This window comes from Symphalangus syndactylus, chromosome 5, assembly GCF_028878055.3.
Source record: "Symphalangus syndactylus isolate Jambi chromosome 5, NHGRI_mSymSyn1-v2.1_pri, whole genome shotgun sequence".
NCBI lineage: Eukaryota > Metazoa > Chordata > Mammalia > Primates > Hylobatidae > Symphalangus > Symphalangus syndactylus.
Genome location: NC_072427.2, coordinates 23,216,346 through 23,236,913, shown reverse-complemented (window position 1 = coordinate 23,236,913; position 20,568 = coordinate 23,216,346). Strand labels below are relative to the sequence as shown.

Sequence of the window (20,568 nt, the reverse complement as noted above, 5' to 3'; positions counted from 1 at the left end):
ATTACCTGCATACAGCACAGAAGAACTTTCCGCATCTGAACCAAGATGATCAGCTACAGAACATTCATATATGCCTTGTTCTTTCCTTGTAGGATTCTGTATCTGTATCTTCCCAGTTCCATCCAAAATTATTCTGTAGAACAGTTAGAAATAGGACACATTCATATAACAATTTAACTGACCTAGGGCTACAGTGAGTTGCAGAGAAAGAAGACTACACCATTACAGGCTTTGGGCTGGCAAAGCTCACAAAGGATAATTTTGTCAAGCATCCTGCCTATAAGCAGAGAGCTATATAGACCAGGAGGGTGGAGTGTTTCCTCTTGCCATAGGTTAACAGCAACGTTAGAGCTGAACAGTGCTTAGAGATCCAGTCTTCTCATCCCACTTTACATGAGAAAAGACTTTTCTGGTGAACTCAATGCTTAATCTGATACATTTTAAAAACAGACAACCTAGCAAACCTATTCATTTGCTGGACGTTAAGCACTTATTTTCTGCCCGAATCCTTCCTAACAAACTGCAGGTGTGGATTTTCAGTTTGGATTTTCACGCTGGAATTGATTGGGCTTTGGCTAAGGCTGCTTTGCAATGGATTATGGTCTCATTATTCCTGTATGAAGAAGTCGATTGAGGTAATCATGCTAAGTCTGTGGCATACACTGGATTTGGACCATGCTGTTAAGAACTAGGGCTAACCTGCATGAGTTCATTATGGTTTCCCAATTACTGATATTCCTAAAATCCTGTATGTAAATACCACTTTGAGAATCAGAGTTGGTCAGGTGTAGCCTAACCAATTAGATAATTATTCAGAGATTCAGAAAATATATCTAAAGGTGAGAAGAACCTTTGTCATGAAGGGAAGAGTGCTTGTTCTGCTTTTATTTTATTTTATTCTTAATAATTTGAATCTGCTTCTAAATCACTCGGATCAGTGGTTTATATGCTATTTTTCCCCTGCCCCATCTCGCTTTATAGATCTTAGCAATATGGACTATTCTGCCCTCTAAATACTGTATGTTTCATCATGAGATGAACTGTGCCACTTCTTTATTTCCTGTCACTTCATGTCGTTCGCTCTATACTTCAGTCATAATGAACCTTAACTGTTTCCAGAACATTCCATGATCTTTCATTACTGTGAGCTTTTGCATATGTTGTTCACTTCATTTGAAATGCCCTTCCTCCTTTCTGGCAAACTCAGACCCGCCCACTGAGTCCTGGATCAAATGTAATTTCCCCTGTAAAGTTTTCCCCAATACTCCTAGAGTTATCTTCTGTCTCCTCTGGGCTCCTTCTTCTCTGGTTCATATATTTATTTGATGAAATATCTATTTCTTCCCACTAGACTGTGATCTTTTCAAGGGCAGGAACCAAATCTTATTCACAGCTGTGCATTCTCACTGCTTAGACTTTTATATATCAAGTTCTCAAAAATCTTTGATGACTAAATGTATGAATGATTAGAATAGTACGAAATAATGGCACAGAGCAATAGTACCAAGAGCATACAAGCCCTGCTGCAGCACACATAAGAAATATACAAAAGCTGGCAGAAGTCAAAACAGTGAAAGTGTCTCAGAGCAACAAGAGTATGGCAGACCTCGCTGTTAGTAAGGCGAGATTTTCACTGTCAAATCCTGATGGAGGAGAAATAGTTGGTTAAAAGCAAAAGTCTAACCAGTGACTACACATGAAAAATAAACACACTAAATCATTCTCTTAAGTTATTTCATATATATGTTTGTATGATTTAGGAATTCTCAAATAATGCCTTTGTTTTGTGGGTTTCAGTGTAACGGTCCAGTGAGAAATCATTGAGATCAGAAATAGCTGAGCATGCATGAACCTTACATGACAGGTGGGGCCACTGGGTACCTAGCCTGGATCTGTCCCTGGGCTGGAGAACCACCAGGTCGAATTCTGTAACAGATCTGACCTTGGCCTCTGCTGCGTAATCTTACTCTTAACTTGAAGTAATAACAAAGTTGATCTTTCTATAGGCACCATCTCTAATTGATCCACCCACAAACTTCTCTTGCTAGTTGAGATTTCTTAGTTGGCATCCGAACAGTACTCTATGCCTACACAGTTTCTCTCATTGAATAGAGGCTTTCAGGAACATAATTCCATTTCTCAATTACTTCAACTGAAAAGATTTGTAAGATTCAGAAAGTATATTTAAAGATGAGAACATTTGTTATGTAAAGGGAATTAAACATAAATTGAACAAATTAATTGGGTAGGTGTTGGAGGAAAAAAGGAAATGAAAATGGATCTTATTATCTTAAAAATTAAAAACAAAACCTTTTACTAGACATACGAAATTGCTTCTGTTTTGAATGGTTGATCCTTAAAGGATGTAGAAACACATCTGAAGAGGATGTACCATGTCAAAACTTCTTTATACAAGTTCCAGGGGTCTCAGCCTGATAAACTTATGTTAACTCCATTCCATCAAGTCAATCTATTTAAAACGAACTCAATTCAACAAATATTTATTTAAACTGGCCAGGCTCCTCTATATCACTGTAGTACTTCTATGGCCATAGGTCAACCGATCACTTCAACCTTGTCAGCCTCTCTTTCCTTACAATTTATAAAATGGATTATTAAACCAAGTTAGCAGTCTTCAAAGTGTGGTCCATGAACCCCCAGAAGTCTATGAGGTCAAAGCTAGTTTTGTAATAATACGAAGCCATTAGCCTTTTTAAAAATGGTATTGACCTTTGCACTGAGAGTGCAAAGGCAGTGTTGGTAAGACTGCTGGCACCTTAGCATGAACCAAGACAGTGGTATTGAAGTGTACCAGTAATCACTGTATTTTTGACTACTATGTTTTACTTGCAGAAAAAAAAAAAAAAATGCCAGTTTCCCTTAAGAATGTCCTTAATGGCCAGGAGCGGCGACTCATGCCTATAATCCCAGCACTTTGGGAGGCTGAAGTGGGTGGATCACTTGAGGTCAGGAGTTCAAGACCAACCTGGCCAACATGGTGAAACCCTGTCTCTACTAAAAATACAAAAAATTAGCTGGGGGTGGTGGTGTGCACCTGTAATCCCAGTTACTTGAGTGGCTGAAGCAGGAGAATCACTTGAAACGAGGAGGCAGAGGTTGCAGTAAGCTGAGATGCCACCACTGCACTCCAGCCTGGGTGACAAAGCGAGACTATCTCAATAAAGAAAAGAAAAGAAAAGAATGTCTTTAATGAAGTAGTAAAAGGTATTAATCTTACTAAATCTTGACCCTTGGGTCCATACGTTTTTCTTATCCCACATGACACAATGGGAAGTACACACAAAGCACTTCCACTGCATGCTGAAGAACTGGTGGCTTCTTTCACGGAATATGATTTTTACTTGAAAGAATGACTAACAAACTATGACAAAAAAGTCCACATTATGATTTAAAGTTGGGCATTTGGTAGATATATATATATATATTTTAAATGAGCTGGCCAATTCAATGACACAACTGACAGTATTTGTTGCCAATGATGAAAAAGCTTTGATGTGAAAATTAGAATTTTGGAAAACTGGTATCCACCACTGTAAGTCTGACAGCTTCCCAAAACGTAAAGACTTTTTTTTTTATGAGATACATGGTGATTTTTTAAAATGTGTATTTTTTTTACATTGCATAATGAAATGTATCAACATTTGGAAGGTCTGTATCACTCAGTGAGCCAATATTTTCCAAATGACCAATGTATGGTGTTACAAAATCTTGTATGGGTAAAAAGTCTATTCAAAATGCAAGAAAAAAACAGCAGATTTCATTAAACAGAGTACCAATATTTCATTAATATAGTTTCGGATTGCACATTTCAACTAACCTTTGAGAAATGACCCTTTGTCTAGTTTTAGTGTAGAATTAGAGTACCCACAATTATCTGAAAAGATATTAAAATATTCTTTCTCTTCCAGCTAACACATTTGTGTAACACACATTTATTTTCTCCATATACTTTAACTAAAACAACATTTCACAACAGATGTGGAAAAAGAATCCAGCTGTCTTCTTTTATTATACCAGACATTAAAGAGATCTGCAAAAATGGAAAGCAATTCCACTGTTATCAGTAATTTTGGTGGCGGGGGGATGATTTCAAAAAATATGTTATTTGTGTGAACATGTTATGGGCCCATTATTTTTTCTAAATAGATTAATGGAGATATTTTCAATGTTTCTTGGTTTTAATTTCTAGTGAGGTAAATAGCAATAGATACAACTCACATTTACAAAAGCTCTTTAGGCTCCTCAATCATTTTTAAATTTTAAAGAGTCTAAAACCAAAAGCTCTGAGAACTGCTATGTTTTAAGGTTTATTCTACTTCTAAAATTTCATTGTACTCTTGTGTTCAGAGTTCTAGCATTAAAAATTCAAAAATTAGATTTTTTCTACCTTTTTAAGATATAGCCTAATAGTTTATTATTTTAAAAAACTGAATTTTACCTAAGTTTTTTCTGACGTTTCACATACAAGGCTCAATGCACAAAGGACATGATAAAAGTAAAACTTGCATTTTGAAAGTACCTTGTGATATGCAAAACAGTTTCACATCTGCTGTTATTTGTGTCTCTTAACGATCTCTAAAGGCAGATAAGGTACAGCTGGAGCTCTTAAATGTGAATCAAAAGAAGGCACAATGTCTATAGTCCTTTGTATACAAACAGCAAGATTTGAAGGCAATAAAGAATGCAAAAGTAAATTAGTATCTGTTATGTAAAATAAAGGAAATGTGACATTTTTACACCGGCATAGAGATCAGAATAATATATGACTTAATATTGTGTTTTGAACATCTCAAAACACTTTCTTATTTTTGGATTGTATGACATTTAAAAATTGCATGATAATAGAAAACTACTTCAGATACCCAAGCTTTTGACAAGGCTACATATTTGTGTGATACTCAAATACCACTGGTGGGTATTCAAGAGATACGGCCGGCCCTTGGTTCTGATTGGCCATGAAGTAGTCATGGGATTCTGCTTCTCAATGACCTCATCAGAAAGGTTAACCCCTGCCCTGCCAATCTCATGGGGCTGATGTGAGCTCAAATGAGATACCACATCTCTTAGATACGGAAGAGCTCTGTAAATTCTGATTTGCAGTTCCAACACAACATAGGATTACTACTAGTAAGCTTACTTTTAAAATGGCCTTATATTGATTTTATTTTTAAATGCTAAGTGCTGAGTAAAGGGGGAGTGTATACATGCTTAAACTTCTTCTTGCTGGATCCAGTCATATCACACCTCTATGATAGTGATTGGGATGATATGGCGGTTGAATTTAAAAATTCCAATGCATATGTGAAAAACACATCCTAACATTTTTTAGTTTCTTTCCTAAAGAATCCTGTTGGAAACACATGCTTAGGAGAGGAATTTGAAAATATTTTCAAGAAAACTGGAATAGCCATTAAGATGGTAGTGCAAAAATGAATACTGCATTCTTATTTTACTTACTTTACTGAGGGCTGTAACAAGGTTCCATCCTTGGTCCATGTATATGTGGCCTCACTGGGGGTAATAAGGTCACACAATATATTGATGACCTCTGTCCTTTTTGTAATGTATACTGTATTTCCAATCCTGGAATTTATCGTTTTATTAAATGAAATTGAGGGAGGTTGGCTTTGCCTCATGAGAACAGGTCCTTTCGGCTTGAATGTCAGCTTGCCTGAGTTTTTTGCATTCGAGCTTTGGGACACACTTCCTGTTTCCCCCCTGAGCTGAGCAGCAGGAGGCATCTCTTCATGGATGCCCCGCCACTGCATGTGTGTTGGCTGTGCTGTGGCTAATTCGGCCACCAGTTGATATATCAGCTGGGACGCAAGATCATCGCTGACCTCTCCGGTTTCCATGAGCTGACTCATGTTTCTTATCAGCTCATCAAACTGGGCTGTATCCATGCTATATGCTCCTTGTTTAACTGCTGCTTCAAACTGTTTATTCTTCAACTCCCAGGAGTTGGTGTTTCCTGCAGAATTGCTGCAGTGGCCTAACAGAGCTCTCAAGAAAGGCTGGTTACTAATGTGGTCATCATCCAGATAAAGGTCATTTTTGTTATTCCACATTTGCCTCATTTTATGCCATGCGACTCCCAAACTATTGGCTTCGTGGTGGTCCATCCCAGGATATTCCCTCATAGGCTCCCTGAGGGCTGGGCGTGCGATGAGCCGGTTGTCAGTACCAATGAGCTTGAGCACAACTGTTTCCTGTGCAGAGCCTGCAATGCACCGGTACACGCCGATGTCGGGGGCAGCAAGACTGTGGATTTTTAGTGAGCCTGACTTGGTGATGCCAAGCCGTTTGGAGTTCTGCAGGCAACGGCCATCCTTCTCCCACTGGATCAGAGATTTCTGGAATCGTCGCACTGGGCACTTAATAATCACAGATGTGTTGGGCAGCAAATAGGCTCTGCTACCAATGGTCAGGTTAATACGCTTCTCTTCCCTTGTCTGAATGTAGACTCTCTGGACACTAAGGATCTGAGGACCCTGCTCACCAAGTTTTGTCTTCATCTCTGATTTGATTTCTCCAAGAAAAAAGAAAAGAGAGAAAAGAAAATACAAACAAACATCTCAAAAATACAGACTTTTTGACAGTAATCTTTCAAGGCTGATACAGGCTAACAAATGTATCTTTTTCACTATTTTAAAACATTCAAGAATAAAACCATGAATAATATTATACATCCACAGATTGGGGTAAATTTCACAACTCTCTAGTACTTTAGTGGCAAAGAATGCAAGTGTGAATGAGTTGCATGAAAATGTGTAAGTTATTTGACAAAACCCTGGTTTGGGGAGGCATGAGGTTAAATGATTTGGTGAAATGTAGGAAATAGTTATTTCTAGATTTGAGGAATATTTGTTCTAGGCCATGCTCATATAATGGCTCCATAATTACCCAGCCTCTGGGTACATGTTTCCATCAATAAGGGTCTGATATGTCAGGTCTCTACTATCTGGCAGAGAGGCCCTCTGGCTTAGAGCCATGGGTACCCCAAATTTGAGGGAGGAAGTGAGAGTGGGAATGTGAGCAAATGTATTTGAAGGGTCTGAAAGGAGGCTGAGGTTGGCCAGCTGCAGCATATAACCCAAATATGTCAATTAAACTAGCATGGGGGTCTGAAGAAGCAATGGGGAGCTGTGATCAAAAAAGAACAGGTGGCATAGGCAGTTTGAAGCCAGATAAATCTGAGTTTGAATCTTAGCTCTGCCACTTGGACAAATTCATTCATGTCTCTGAGCCTCAGTTTTCTCACCTGTGAAATGTGAATAATATTAGTGTTTTCATTGGAAGGGAAGTAAAAATTAAGTCAGATTGTTTATATCAAGTGCACAGCACAGTAGCGGGCACATAATGAGCTCTCACATATAAGTGCTGTCACCACTGGTCTGGTGACAAGGGCAGGTGCAGCCAACACACAGCAGCGCAGACTGAGAGGGAACAGAGATGGGGTTGGCTTTGACTTGTTCCTGGGCATCGGCTCCTCTTAATGGGCTAGGCCCAAAGACAATACTTCTCAGATCCTGTCCCCAAGAGAAGTATTTCTCTCCCTTGTTTCACCTGAGAGAAGGCTCAATGTGTTCTGTGGCGATTCTGAGGTAGGCATGGGAGAAGGATGGTGATATGGATAGAAGTCTGGATCCTCTTTGATGATGTATTTAGGTTCCTGAGCAGACTGTGGAGTGTAGGATGGAGGGCTTGGAAGCACTAGTGAGTAGCAGAAGAGATACTGGACTAACATCAAGAATACTGCTGGATTTAGATGGTCATGCAATTGGGACCTAATTTACCTTGGGGGACCCCAGTTATAGGTCCTCCTTGTTGTAGCACATGCTGGGAGAAGAAGCAGATTGAGACTCCCCTTTCATAGCCTTCTCAGGCCCTTGGCACTGGCTACAGTGTGTTTACTGGTACCCTGAGAACTGAGAATAACTGAAGTCCTCTTGCATGCCTCATGAGCCCTTTGAAGTCTGGCTGCCTATTGGGGTTTTGTGGTGTCAACAGGTTCAGGGAAACAATGGAGGTGAACTCATAATTTCTGTGGTAGAAAATGTTCTCGGTGAAGACATACATAATTTGGTTGTATACAAATTCCATACAGATGCAATTGGTAGGTCAGGCCTATTGATCTCAGGATGGGTCCAGGGTTCTGCTTGAAAATGCTCTCTCACATCATCTCTAAGTGGAGCTGGATGAACTGCCACATACATACTTTTACTTTTTGGGAGATAGAGTATCTACAAAGTATGTCAAACAGCCCCAGCCAGTTAAGGCATGTAAATTTCCCCTTATTTGGCTAGAATACAGTTTTGAACTTTCTCCTGTTCAACAATCAAAAGCTGAAAAAAATGTATGGAAGACTCCCTGGTAAATTTATAGTCAATCCATTACTGTAGATAATATAGATGGTGTTCAAAATACTAAATCTTCACAGCAAGGGCTCAATCAACAGAATGTGTCTGGCTATAGCACTGGAATAGGGTCTTGGAGGCCTACTATGGTACGAAGTGTTAACCCCACAGTTGTTCGATTATGGACAAGTCAGGCGGTTACTGGCAGAGTGGCCTGAGCAGGTGAGAAATGCTCATGGGGTTCAGGCAGAGGTTGTTTACTAATTCTTTTTTTTCTGATCATATTTTAAGAACCAGTATGGACATACTGGTATGTGCAGGTTCAATATCAACTCTGACCATAGATGCTCTAAAAAAAAGGCTCTCAAACTTTGCTATTTGTTAGAATCACCTGTTATTGTTAGTATTCACTAATCTCAGTATCCTGGGTCCCATCCCCAGAAATTCTGACTTATGGGGTGCAGCCAGGGCATAAGAATTTTTTAAAGTTCCCCAGTTGACTGAAATGTGCAGCAAAGTTTGAGGACCATTACCCCAGCATGTACCACTGAATTAAGCCAAAGCAGTAGAGAAAGGCATTCGTGACCCAGTTTCTTTCACCGAAAGACAATTTGACAGGAAGCTGCTAGTCAAGAGGGAAGGGAAAATAGGAAGCAGCATCTGTGTTGTCTGTGAACACATTCTAGTCTTCACAATATCCAGTGTCTTTTGCAAGAGGATCATGGGAGGATTTCTTTCTGGTTTTAGCATCAGGAATCATTATACTTTACTCTGAGTAATTAGCTCATTTCCTATCTAATGAATACTAAACTATGTAATTGGCAAGGTTGTCTTTTTCAAGATGGCTGTTAAAGCAAGTTTGGAGCCAAATTAGTGCCTACATGTAAAAGGAATATAAAATTCAAGACACAATCACATATTAACGTTGTTTGTTCTCCTTTTTTTATTACTCACCTGCTTCTATTTTTACTAATTGGATTGCATGTTACAAATACTTAGAAGTAGCCTATTGTAACAAGGCAGGGTATGCTTACCCATGTAACTATCATTATTATTTAAAAAGATCCAGGTGGACACTGTCTGGCTATGGGCCTTTCAGTGGTGGACAATATAAAAGATAGATGTGCACATGGATGGTTTTGTAACTCACTCTTCGCAAGCAGAGCATAAACTGTGTTCAGTCAAACTTTTGAATTAATACAACTGAGGAATGTGTGGAGATCGATTGTTTCAAGGTAGCAGTGGCTGCTACAGATCGGGTGGAAGCTTGAATATTCTTGCTCTCACTGGGATGGTGGCAGAAGCACACATGGGGAAACATCTGGCTAAACAGCTCAAGCTGGGGATGACCTGAGACTAACATGAGGCCCACAAAGCATCCTGGTGCCCTGGGACCAGCAGGAAAGTGGGTTCCAATGATGCTCAGTTCCACTGGTACCACATGTCCCTCAGCTGAGCTTGGGGCTTAAAGTTGATGGGATTCTGACTCCTTCTAAGGTAGGCCATGAAGCCTCAGGTGGTGGGCAGGGCGTAGCCTTGGTGAAGAGCCTGCCCAAATGGTGGGGTGAACACAGAAGAAGCCCAGCTGCTCCCTGTGGCTGCATGCCCATTTACTGGAAGGCAGGCCTTGTGGCCCCAGATGGTCCCTTTCCCAACCCTGCTTTGGCCATTGCTCACACTGGGGTATGGGGCATTTTGACTGGCAGGTGTGCCTGGGGAGTAAACGAGGATTCCAGCCAGAGATCGAAATTCATGGGCTCTGCCAGGCTGCCAGGTTCCACAGTTTGAGCCACTTCCTCTCTTGAGGCTCCTGTGAGTTCTTTGAGAGCAGTGCCTGGAACGTGGCATCATTGAACATAGTTCTTGGGCAAGAAACTGGTCTGGTTTGGGGTGACCTTCCTCTCTCATCTGGAGATGCCCCAAAATGGCAACACTGGCCAAGCCTGATTAGGCAGGGGCATCATGCACTCTGCAGACAGTGGCCAGGTATCGACTGCAGCACCCTCCTGAAGGGGCTGCTTGGAGCAGCAACCCATCCCTCCACCTCTCCCACTGTGCTAAATGTGAGAAATGCCACATTCTAGAAAAAGAAACGAGCTTTCTTCTGTAAGTCCTCTCTCTGGGTCTTTGTGTCAGCCTGCTACACCCAGTCAAGGCCAGTTCCGGGTGCCCAAAGCCATCTATGGCAATGACCTCAGCTCCTTGCTTGCTGGGTCCTGCCTTTACTCCAGTCATATCCCTGGCATGGCTTCAAGTCCCGGTGCCATGCCAGGTTTCTACCCCAAGCCATCTGGCTGGATATTTCTGCGTGATCTTGGCAGCATTTGCTCTGGCCATGACACGGCATCAATACCTTCCTATTACCCTGCTGGAACCCTGGCCTCTCAGGAACCAGCCCTGAATATGGCTGCTGGGCTGGTGCTGGTTTCCACTCCTCCTAATAGGAGTAAAGATCTGAGAAGCTCATTTGAAGCTGTACCAAGAACCTGGGCAGATACTCTGGATTCTCTTCAGGCTTCTCTGAACACAGTGGGCTGAGAGGAGGCCACCAGTGATGCTGTGGATGGATTCCAAAACGAGCAACGGAGGCCCCTGAGGCCCATGGAGGCCCGGCTACAGTAAATTCAGGTTGCTTCTGTGTTACTCTTCCACCAATTTCAGTCTGGCTTCTGCTCCCAACACCACATTAAATGTTACTTGGAAGAGACAACCAAGGGCCCCCTAGTGACAAATTCAATGCCTTCTCTTCAGTATTCTTACTTGACCATCTTAGGGCATATGGTACCTTTAATCACTCATTTCATGAAGAAGTCTCTCCCCCTTAAGTTTTTTTTTTTTTACCTTTTTTTTTTCTGGTCCTTTCTGACCACCATTGCCAGTACCTAGCTGGCTGTTTCTACCCCCCAGGTGCCAATGCATGGCCACTTTCTCTCTTGCTCTATGCTTTTCCTTGGATGATTTTGTAGTTTTAACTAACAACTCTAGGTTAATGCCTTCAAGTTTATCTGTCTAGCCTAGATCTCTTTCTGGAACTTCAGATCTAATTATCCACTTCTTACTGGAAATCTCTTCCAGGTCCCTCAAGTTTAAATGATCATAATCTAAACCAGCAGTCCCCAACCTTTCTGGCACCAGGTACTGGTTTCATGGAAAACAGTTTTTCCACAAACCTGTTGTGGGGGTGGGGATTGGGGGCTAGATGGTTTTGGGATGAAACTGTTCCACCTCAGATCATCAGACGTTAGATTTTCATAAGGAGCTGCAACCTAGATCCCTCACATGCACAGTTCACAATAGGGTTTGTGTTCCCATGAGAAGCTAATGACACTGCTGATCTGACAGGAGGCAGAGCTCAGGTGGTAACGCCTGCTTGCCCGCTGCTCACCTATTGTGCAGCTCAGTTCCCAACAGGCTATGGACCAGTATCCGTCCATGGCTTGGGGGTTAGGGACCCCTGATCTAAACACGTTATATGCCCCCTACCCTATCCCATCCCAATTATTCTCCTCTTCTTATATTCCCCAAGTTAATGGCATTAACTTCTGCCAATTTACTCAAGCCAGAAACCAGGGAATCATCTAGATCATGGGTCCCCAATACCTGAACCCCCTGTTAGGAATCAGGCCTTACAGCAGGAGGTGAGTGAGGACAGTGAGCGAAGCTTCATCTGTATTTACGGCCATTCCCCATCACTGCCTGAACTCCACCTCCTGTCAGATGAGTGGTGGCATTAGATTCTCATAGGAGCACAAACCCTATTGTGAACTGTGCATGTGAGGGATCTAGGCTGAGGGCTTCTTATGAGAATCTAATGCCTAATGATGTGTCACTGTCTCTCATCATCACCAGATGGGACCATCTAGTTGCAGGAAAACAAGCTCAGGACTCTCACTGATTCTACATCATGGTGAGTTATATAATTATTTCATTACACATTACAGTGTAATAATAATATAAAGAAAGTACACAATACATGTAATGTGCTAGAATCATCCCAAAACCATCTCCCATGACTGGTCTGTGGAAAAACTGTCTTCCATGAAACTGGTACCTGGTGCCAAAATGGCTGTAGACCACTGATCTAGATTTCCTCCTGTCCAGTGGTGTGCTGGCCCTGCCTCTCCCTGAATCACAAGTCAGTGAGACTGCTAGCCACTATTCCCAACTCTGCATTCAATGAAGTCACATTGGTAGCTGGAAACCAGCTACGATGGGAGTATTTACATTATGGAAATAGGCAACCACAACAAATGATAGCTACCTCTCCCCACTCACCACCCTACTACCAAAGCCAGCTGTTGAACATTCACAAACCCACCACTGTCTCTGTCCTATAGCTCCCAACTCTCATCAGGCATCAGGAATTTAGATGACACATGTGAAACATCGTTAGAATTCATCCCCATTGTTTCTACTCTGATGCTCTCTCACGAAGATATTGCCATATCCCCTTTACTAGACTCCCAGCCTTACTCTCATATTTACCCAATATATCTATACAGCTCTTAGAGTAAATGAACTAAAATAAAACCTGACCAAGTCACTTCCTTCTTGGATACAATTTTAACTCCTTCACATGGAGTTCAAGAGTCTCTATAGCTAACTTTTCAAGCTCTCTCTTGAACCTATGTTCTATTCCTGTGGAATCTGCTGAAGTTCCCCCAAACTTACCACTCCATTTGACACCCCCTACTTTTATCCACACTGCTCTCCTTCCTCACATTCTTCTGTATCCACCCACATGTGGGCCCGATGAACAGACATGTCATTCAGAAGTCTACTCAAGAGTTCCTCCTCTGTGAATTTCTTCCTGACCTCTGCCCACCCAGTGTCACTGACCACTGCCTTCTGTTTGTTGAATGAATTAAGGCAATGAATGAGTAAAAGAAAAAGTAACACGTATGTCCTGGGACCCTGCAGGAAGTGCCGCCAGCCCAAGAGGGTGCTGGTGAGGTAGGCCTGTGCCTGGCTGGGTCTCTACAACTGTAGCTATGACAAGCAGGGATTGGTGTTACTGGAAGCAGCCAGAACTAGCAAAGCTAGAGGAGGAGTTAGAGCAGGGGAGACCATATTCTAATGGTAAAGTCAAAGAGGTGTGTAGGAAGCTGGAAAGCTAAAGACGCAGGCTGGCCAGGCCTGGTGGCTCACGCCTGTAATCCTGGCACTTTGGGAGGCTGAGGCGGGCGGATCACGAAGTCAGGAGATGGAGACCATCCTGGCTAACATGGTGAAACCCTGTCTCTACTAAAAATACAAAAAAAAATTAGCCGGGCATGGTAGCAGGTGCCTGTAGTCCCAGCTACTTGGGAGGCTAAGGCAGGAGAATGGCGTGAACCTGGGAGGCGGAGCTTGCAGTGAGCTGAGATTGTGCCACTGCACTCCAGCCTAGGCGAGAGCTAGACTCCATCTCAAAAAAAGAAGAAGAAGAAGAAGAAAAAAGACGCAGGCTGTGTGCCAGTGCAAGGAGAGAGACCATGGGCGGGAGAGATGAGAGTAGATTTGAGATACCCCTGGGAAGGGGCTGAGGCATATTTTTCTTGACATTTCAATAAAATAGGGCATGCCTGGGTTCCTCTTCCCTAATCCATCCTGATCTCAGTACTTTGGGGAAAAATAAAAATTCTTCTTTACCAAAGCTCAGGAACCCTAAAAGTCATAATTTAAAAAATCTAAAATCAAACACTACATATTTCTGTTATCCTTCTTTTCTTTAGACGCCTGATTGGAAACCAAGACAGGTAGATTTCTAACAGCACTTTGAGAATGAACCACATCTAACATATTTAAAAAGAATGTCCATGAATACAATTCTGATAAACATGTTGGGGGATTATATAGAAAAAGACAAAACAGAACATCCAGAGGTGCTGTGTACCTACCCCATACAAGCTCATACCCTAATAGGCCAGAATATACAACACAACTTACTTATTATATTTTATCCTGTGTTAAACCTATAATAGAAATGAGATTAAAAAGACCTTTAAAATAATCAATATTTTTGAGCTTTTAGTGTGTGCCTGACATTGATTCGAAGCACTTTATAGGTATTAATTCATGATTCTCAGAACGGTCCTGTGAGGTAGGTATAAAGACTGTTCTCATTTTACAGATGAGAAAACTGAGACCCACATAGATTAAATAACTTGCTCAGTGTCACATGATGAGGTACTGGAAGAACTAGGATTTGAACTCAGGTGAGTGAGCTTAACCACAATGTCATATTACCCTTCAGACATTAAGTGTGACTGAGAAAGCTTGCTGGGGAAGGTAGGGTTTGTGTTGACCCTTCAGGAGCAGGAAGAACTTCAGTCACTAGATATGAGGACGGAAAGAATTTGAACAAGGGGACTATGCAGGGATTGTTTGGGGAGAAGCAGGCAGTGGGTGTCATTGGACTATAGGGTGTGCCGTTGGCCTCTAGGGGGAGCAGAAGACATCTTTCCCACCTGACTTGGACCTGCTGCACACCAAAATGGTCAGAGCCAAGAAAAATCACCCCTCCAAAGAGGATGGGTTTTACTTAAACCCAAGGCACCGATTAGGACACATTTTCTAGAATTGAAACCTTGGTAGAAAATAAAGTTCACAGCACTACTGGGCCTGATTTTCTTGTCTACGGACCCCCTTCCATAATGGATGGAGTAGATTATACATTTCTAATCTGAGGAGGAGAGGGGGTAGATTTGAGGTGAAGCAGAGAGAAAAATCAGGACATTATGCCACTTTAGTCTTGATATTCCTAATGGAATGAAAGACAAGTTCATTGATAGAGAAATGGGTCAGTACAGTCGTTAGGAAATAGTTGCTATGGTGAATTTCTAGGGCATTCTTAGAAAATAGGGCACAAAGCCATTATTGCCCCTCTAAAATAGCATAAATATGAAACATGTCAAATTAGCATGGTGATATTATTTTCTTTAAGAAATCCTAGTGGCTCAGGTGAGGGAACCAACCCACCAACAAACAAATCACTTGAAAAGTAATACCAGGGTTGAAGCTGAGCAGGGGTCAGTGCAGGAGGTTAATGAAAGGTATAAAGATTTGGCGATAGAGTTGGCTAAGTGGAGACCTAAGGAATGCTGGCTAAGGTTTCTAGTGCAAGAGCAGAAACTGGGGATAGTAAGGAGATATGGAAGAACCAGAGGTCATGGTGAGGCACTAACCAAATAAGCAGGAGTGAGTTGAGGGTAAGGCAGAACAAGAAGCTAATTCTGAGAGCCAAGTAGTGAGGAAGTCTAAGGGGTTATCAATGCCAAGGTGATGGGGTCAGTGGAATTGATGAGGTTGGGAAATTGGGACATCAGGTGTTAGAAAGGTCATCATCACAGATATTGGTTGTCTTGGATGTTAGGAAATGTTGGAGAGAAATCATGGTCCTGGTAGTGGTGTGTCCTGAAGAAGGGTGAAGAGTGTCTTGTAGGGTCTGCACACGGTGCCTTTGAAGGTATGAGACGGGGCAATCTACATGCTAAGTGTGTGTGAAGACAGCAGGGAAGCTGTGTAGAGAGGATAAGAGAATGCCAACCTCATCTCTTGCTCTGTTATATGGTGGTGAAGAGGATGCTATGTGAAAGTGTAGAAGCAGAACCTAAATTTCAGCAAGCAAGGGCTAGTGATCAAAGATTATGGAGTGAGGCGAGGCTATAGCTGAAGTGGGGGCCCAACTCAGGGTGCGTTGGCTGTGCTGGGAGCATGCATTCCTGTCTCTTGTCTACCTTCATGACCTACATGTTTGGCAGGCAGGAGTGGGGTGGAGTAAAGAAAAAATATTACTATCTTTTTTTCTTGTGTTTTTTCTTTCTCCCTACAACTTGTAATTTTCTCTGCTCCTCAATGCACGCCAAAATAATTTATAATTTCATCTTGTACCACATTGGATGCCCTAATAACCACGATGTATTCACACATGTTATTCTGTTATTATTTTAGAGGAAGCTGCCAGTATCACTTTAATTTCACTCTCTTCTAAGGCAGTTTTTACAGTCTAGCCACACTGCTATGCAACCGTCCACAATTAATAAAAATCAGATAGACAGGCAACTTGAACCAAGTATGATAGTACGCCATATGCTACAGACACTCCTGAATTCCAGGAGACTTCACAACTTGGAATCTCAAGTTTTTAGACTCAAGATTTTGGAAATGCGTTCCTCAGGAAAAAAATGTTAATGTTGTCCATGAATCAGCATAGAGAGGCAGCTAAAAACGTGGGCTAAAGAATCAGACAGACTTGTGGTCAAGCAGTTCAGCTGGCAGCCAGGGAGCCTTAGGCAAGTCTCATGCCTTTTCTATGTCTTGGGTTTCTCGTCTCCAATGGAGATAGTATCTGCCTCACAATGTTGTTCAGGGGACTAAATGAGATAATGCATGCAAAGAACTCCACATAGTAATTGCTCAATAAATGTCACTACTTAAAAAAAAAAAACTTTATTATTTGTCTTATTTTGTTTTGTGAGTTTCTCCAGGAAAGATGTTGGCAAATTGACGTTTTATATATATATATATGTCATATATATATATATATATATAAAACATATATAACATATATATAAAAGACATATATATATATATATATATATATATATATATGTTTTCCTCTCCTAAGCAGCATTAAAATAAGAATAGTTCATTTTTAATTTTTTTTCCTTACCAACAGATCAGGAGGGTAACTGATAGAATAAATGTTATTTTACAGGTGAGTATTAAAGATAGTGAAAAAATGGTAAATGAACTCCAAAGTTGTTATTTCCACTATGCCTGTTCCCTATCTCCCTTCCCAACCTCCTCACCACCACTCTGCTGCCTGCTTTTCAATTGCTGTCATGGCCGCCCTCAGCTTACATGTTTTAACACATAACTTTTTTTTCTTTTCTTTTTTTTTTTTTTTTTGAGACAGAGTCTCACACTCTGTTGCCCAGGCTGGAATGCAATGGTGCAATCTCGGCTCACTGCAACCTCTGCCTCCCAGGTTCAAGCAATTCTCCTGCCTCAGCCTCTCCAGTAGCTGGGACTACAGGAGTGTGCCACCACACCCGGCTAATTTTTTGTACTTTTAGTAGAGACGGGGTTTAACCGTGTTAGCCAGGATGGTCTTGATCTCCTGACCACATGATCCACCCACCTCAGCCTCTCAAAGTGCTAGGATTACAGGCGTGAGCCACTGTGCCCGGCCCACATAACTCTTATATGAAACATACATATTCATGTGTAAACATATATTCTATCATGTACACTGAAAATACAGATGAATGCTACATGCATATTAGCTTTGGCTATAATGAAGCCATAATATGAACTCTTTATAGTAAGCTCATTATTCATAATTAATTGAGGTGTACAAACTGCCATTTTTAAATCAAAGTTATTTCATGTTTTTATCCTTGCCAATTTTAGATTATACACAAGAAAAAATACTTGAATGCTTAAAAATACTTAGCTCTTCTACTTTTAATTAAGTCCAAATGCATTCCTAGCAAAGTGAACCAGGAGGTATTTCGGCTTAACTTCTACAGGGAACACTCCTGAGCTCTAAGCTGAAGGAATTATGGCAAAGTAGAGGACATAAATCCAAATGAGGAAGCCTAAAAGATGCATTTGCTAAGTGGGCGGACATTTCTTAAAACAGACTTTTCTTGGAACTGTATCTTGGTCTTCTACGTTCTACTGATCGCTGCCGAAAACAACAGAGTTCAGCTTGAGTTGCCTTACCCACAGATTAGAAATCTGTTGACGTATGGAAAATAAAGACATCGGGACAAAATGAACAGAATCAGCATATCTTGGTGAAGCACGGACACCACATACTTACTACTGCACTCAGGCATCTGGCAAGATCTTACAAGAGGGAGCCCTGGTAGATCCCTGCACATCATCTCACTGAGGGGGACGCGCCGACCTTTGGCTGTCAGCCTCTGACACACCTGCTTTCTTCTCTGGATTCCAACACCACAACTGACAGAACACTGAAATGAGAGTTGTGCAACAGAGTCAAATGGAGCATGAGCAGGCAGACCCAGCCAACAACAGCAAAGTCTCCAAGGGTGAAACAAGAGGAAATTTTCAGTACGGATGTGCCAAGAAGAAAGCCATTTCCTAGGCTTGAACATCTTTTATGTCATGGAGAGTTTCTTCCTCCTCTCCTCCCCTTCCCTCCCCTCCCTTCTCTTCTTTCTTTCTTTCCCTTTTTCCTTTAGTCATGTCCTCTCTACCGTCCTCCACCTCCCTCCATCTCACTCTTTCTTTTGGAGATAATAATTTCCAGTAATTTATTATTGTGGGATTTTTTTGGCATTGCAATTAATATCTAATTTATTTTTTAGCCATTCATTCATATAGTAAAATGATTTTGATTTTATTTTTTATTTTCATTTTAAAAATTTGACCCTTTTAATAGTTTTGTTGAGGTATAATTGATATACAAAGAACTACACATATCTAATGTGTACAATGTGATGGGTTTGGGCTTAATGCAAACACCATATGATACCATTACCACAATCGGAGTAACAGACATATCCAACACTTTCCGAAGTTCCCTTTTGTTTTTTGTTGCCTGCTTGTTTTGTTTTGCTTATTTATGACTAGAACACTTCACATAAGATCTACCTTCTTAATAAATTCTGAATTGCACACTATTGTTAACTGTGCCTGTAGGCACTATGTTTTACCGCAGATCTCTAGAACTTATTCAGCTAGTATAACTGAAACTTTAGAACCATTTAACAACTCCCCATTTTCCCCATTCCCCCAGTATGGGGAAACCACTATTGTATTCTCTGCTTCTATGAGTTTGACAATTTTAGATACCTTATGTAATGGAGTTATGCAACATTTGTTTTTCCCTAACTGGCTTATTTCACTTAGCATAATTCCTCTAGGTTCATCCATCTTGCAACAAATGGCAGGGTTTCCTACATTTTTAAGGCTGTAAAATATTTCATTGTATGTATATACAGTACCATATTTTCTTTATCCATTCATCTGCCTATGGGCATGTCCATTGTTTGTTTGTTTGTTTTTTGAGATGGATTCTTGCTCTGTCACCCAGGCTAGAGTGCAGTGGCATGATCTCAGCTCACTGCAACCTCTGCCTCTCAGATTCAAGCGATTCTCCTGCCTCAGCCTCCCAAGTAGCTGAGATTACAGGTGCCCACCACTGCACCCGGCTACTTTTTGTATTTTTAGTAGAGACGGGGTTTTATCATCTTGGCCAGGCTGGTCTCAAACTCCTGACCTCGTGATCCACCTGCCTCGGTGTCCCAAAGTGCTGGGATTACAGGCGTGAGAAACCACGGCCGGCCTTTTTTAAATTATTATACTTTAAGTTCTGGGATACATGTGTAGAATGTGCAGGTTTGTTATATAGGTCCACATGTGCCATGATGGTTTGCTGCACCCATCAACCCGTCATCTACATTAGATATTTCTTCTAATGCTATCCCTCCCCTAGCCCCCCACCCCCTGACAGGCCCCAGTGTGTGATGTTCCCCTTCCAGTGTCCATGTGTTCTCATTGTTCAACTCCCACTTAAGAGCGAGAATGTGCGGAGTTTGGTTTTCTGTTCCTGTGTTAGTTTGCTGAGAATGATGGTCTCCAGTTTCATCCATGTCCCGACAAAGGACATGAACTCATCCTTTTTTATGGCTGCATAGCACTCCATGGTGTTCCACATTTTCTTTATCCAGTCTATTATTGATGGGCATTTGGGTTGGTTCCAAGTCTTTGCTATTGTGAACAGTGCTGCAATAAACATATGTGTGCATGTGTCATAGTAGAATGATTTCCAATCCTTTGGGTATATACCCAGTTATGGGATTGCTGGATCAAATGGTATTTCTGGTTCTAGATCCTTAAGGAATTGCCACACTGTCTTCCACAATGGTTGAACTAATTTACACTCCCACCAATAGTGTAAAAGCATTGCTATTTCTCCATATCCTCTCCAGCGTCTGTTGTTTCCTGGCTTTTTAATGATTGCCATTCTAACTGGTGTGAGATGGTATCTCATTGTGGTTTTGATTTGCATTTCTCTAATGAGCTTTTTTCATATGTTTGTTGGCCGCATAAATATCTCCTTTTGAGAAGTATCTGTTCATATCCCTCGCCCACTTTTTGATGGGGTTTTTTTCTTGTAAATTTGTTTAAGTTCCTTGTAGATTCTGGATATTAGCCCTTTGACAGATGGATA

General features: G+C 41.4%; 1 protein-coding gene across 2 annotated transcripts in view; it reads right to left on the bottom strand.

Moving 5' to 3' along the window:
- Positions 1-20,568, bottom strand: part of ADAMTSL3 (ADAMTS like 3) — a 385,342-nt gene that overhangs the window by 55,321 nt on the left and 309,453 nt on the right. For both annotated transcript variants that reach the window (XM_055277435.2, XM_055277434.2), the window contains exons 20-22: positions 18,190-18,343; positions 5,479-6,550; positions 6-133 (exon numbers count right to left, since the gene is read on the bottom strand). In XM_055277435.2, coding sequence (XP_055133410.2) covers positions 6-133; positions 5,479-6,550; positions 18,190-18,343 — 1,354 coding nt within the window. The remainder of the gene's footprint in view (positions 1-5; positions 134-5,478; positions 6,551-18,189; positions 18,344-20,568) is intronic.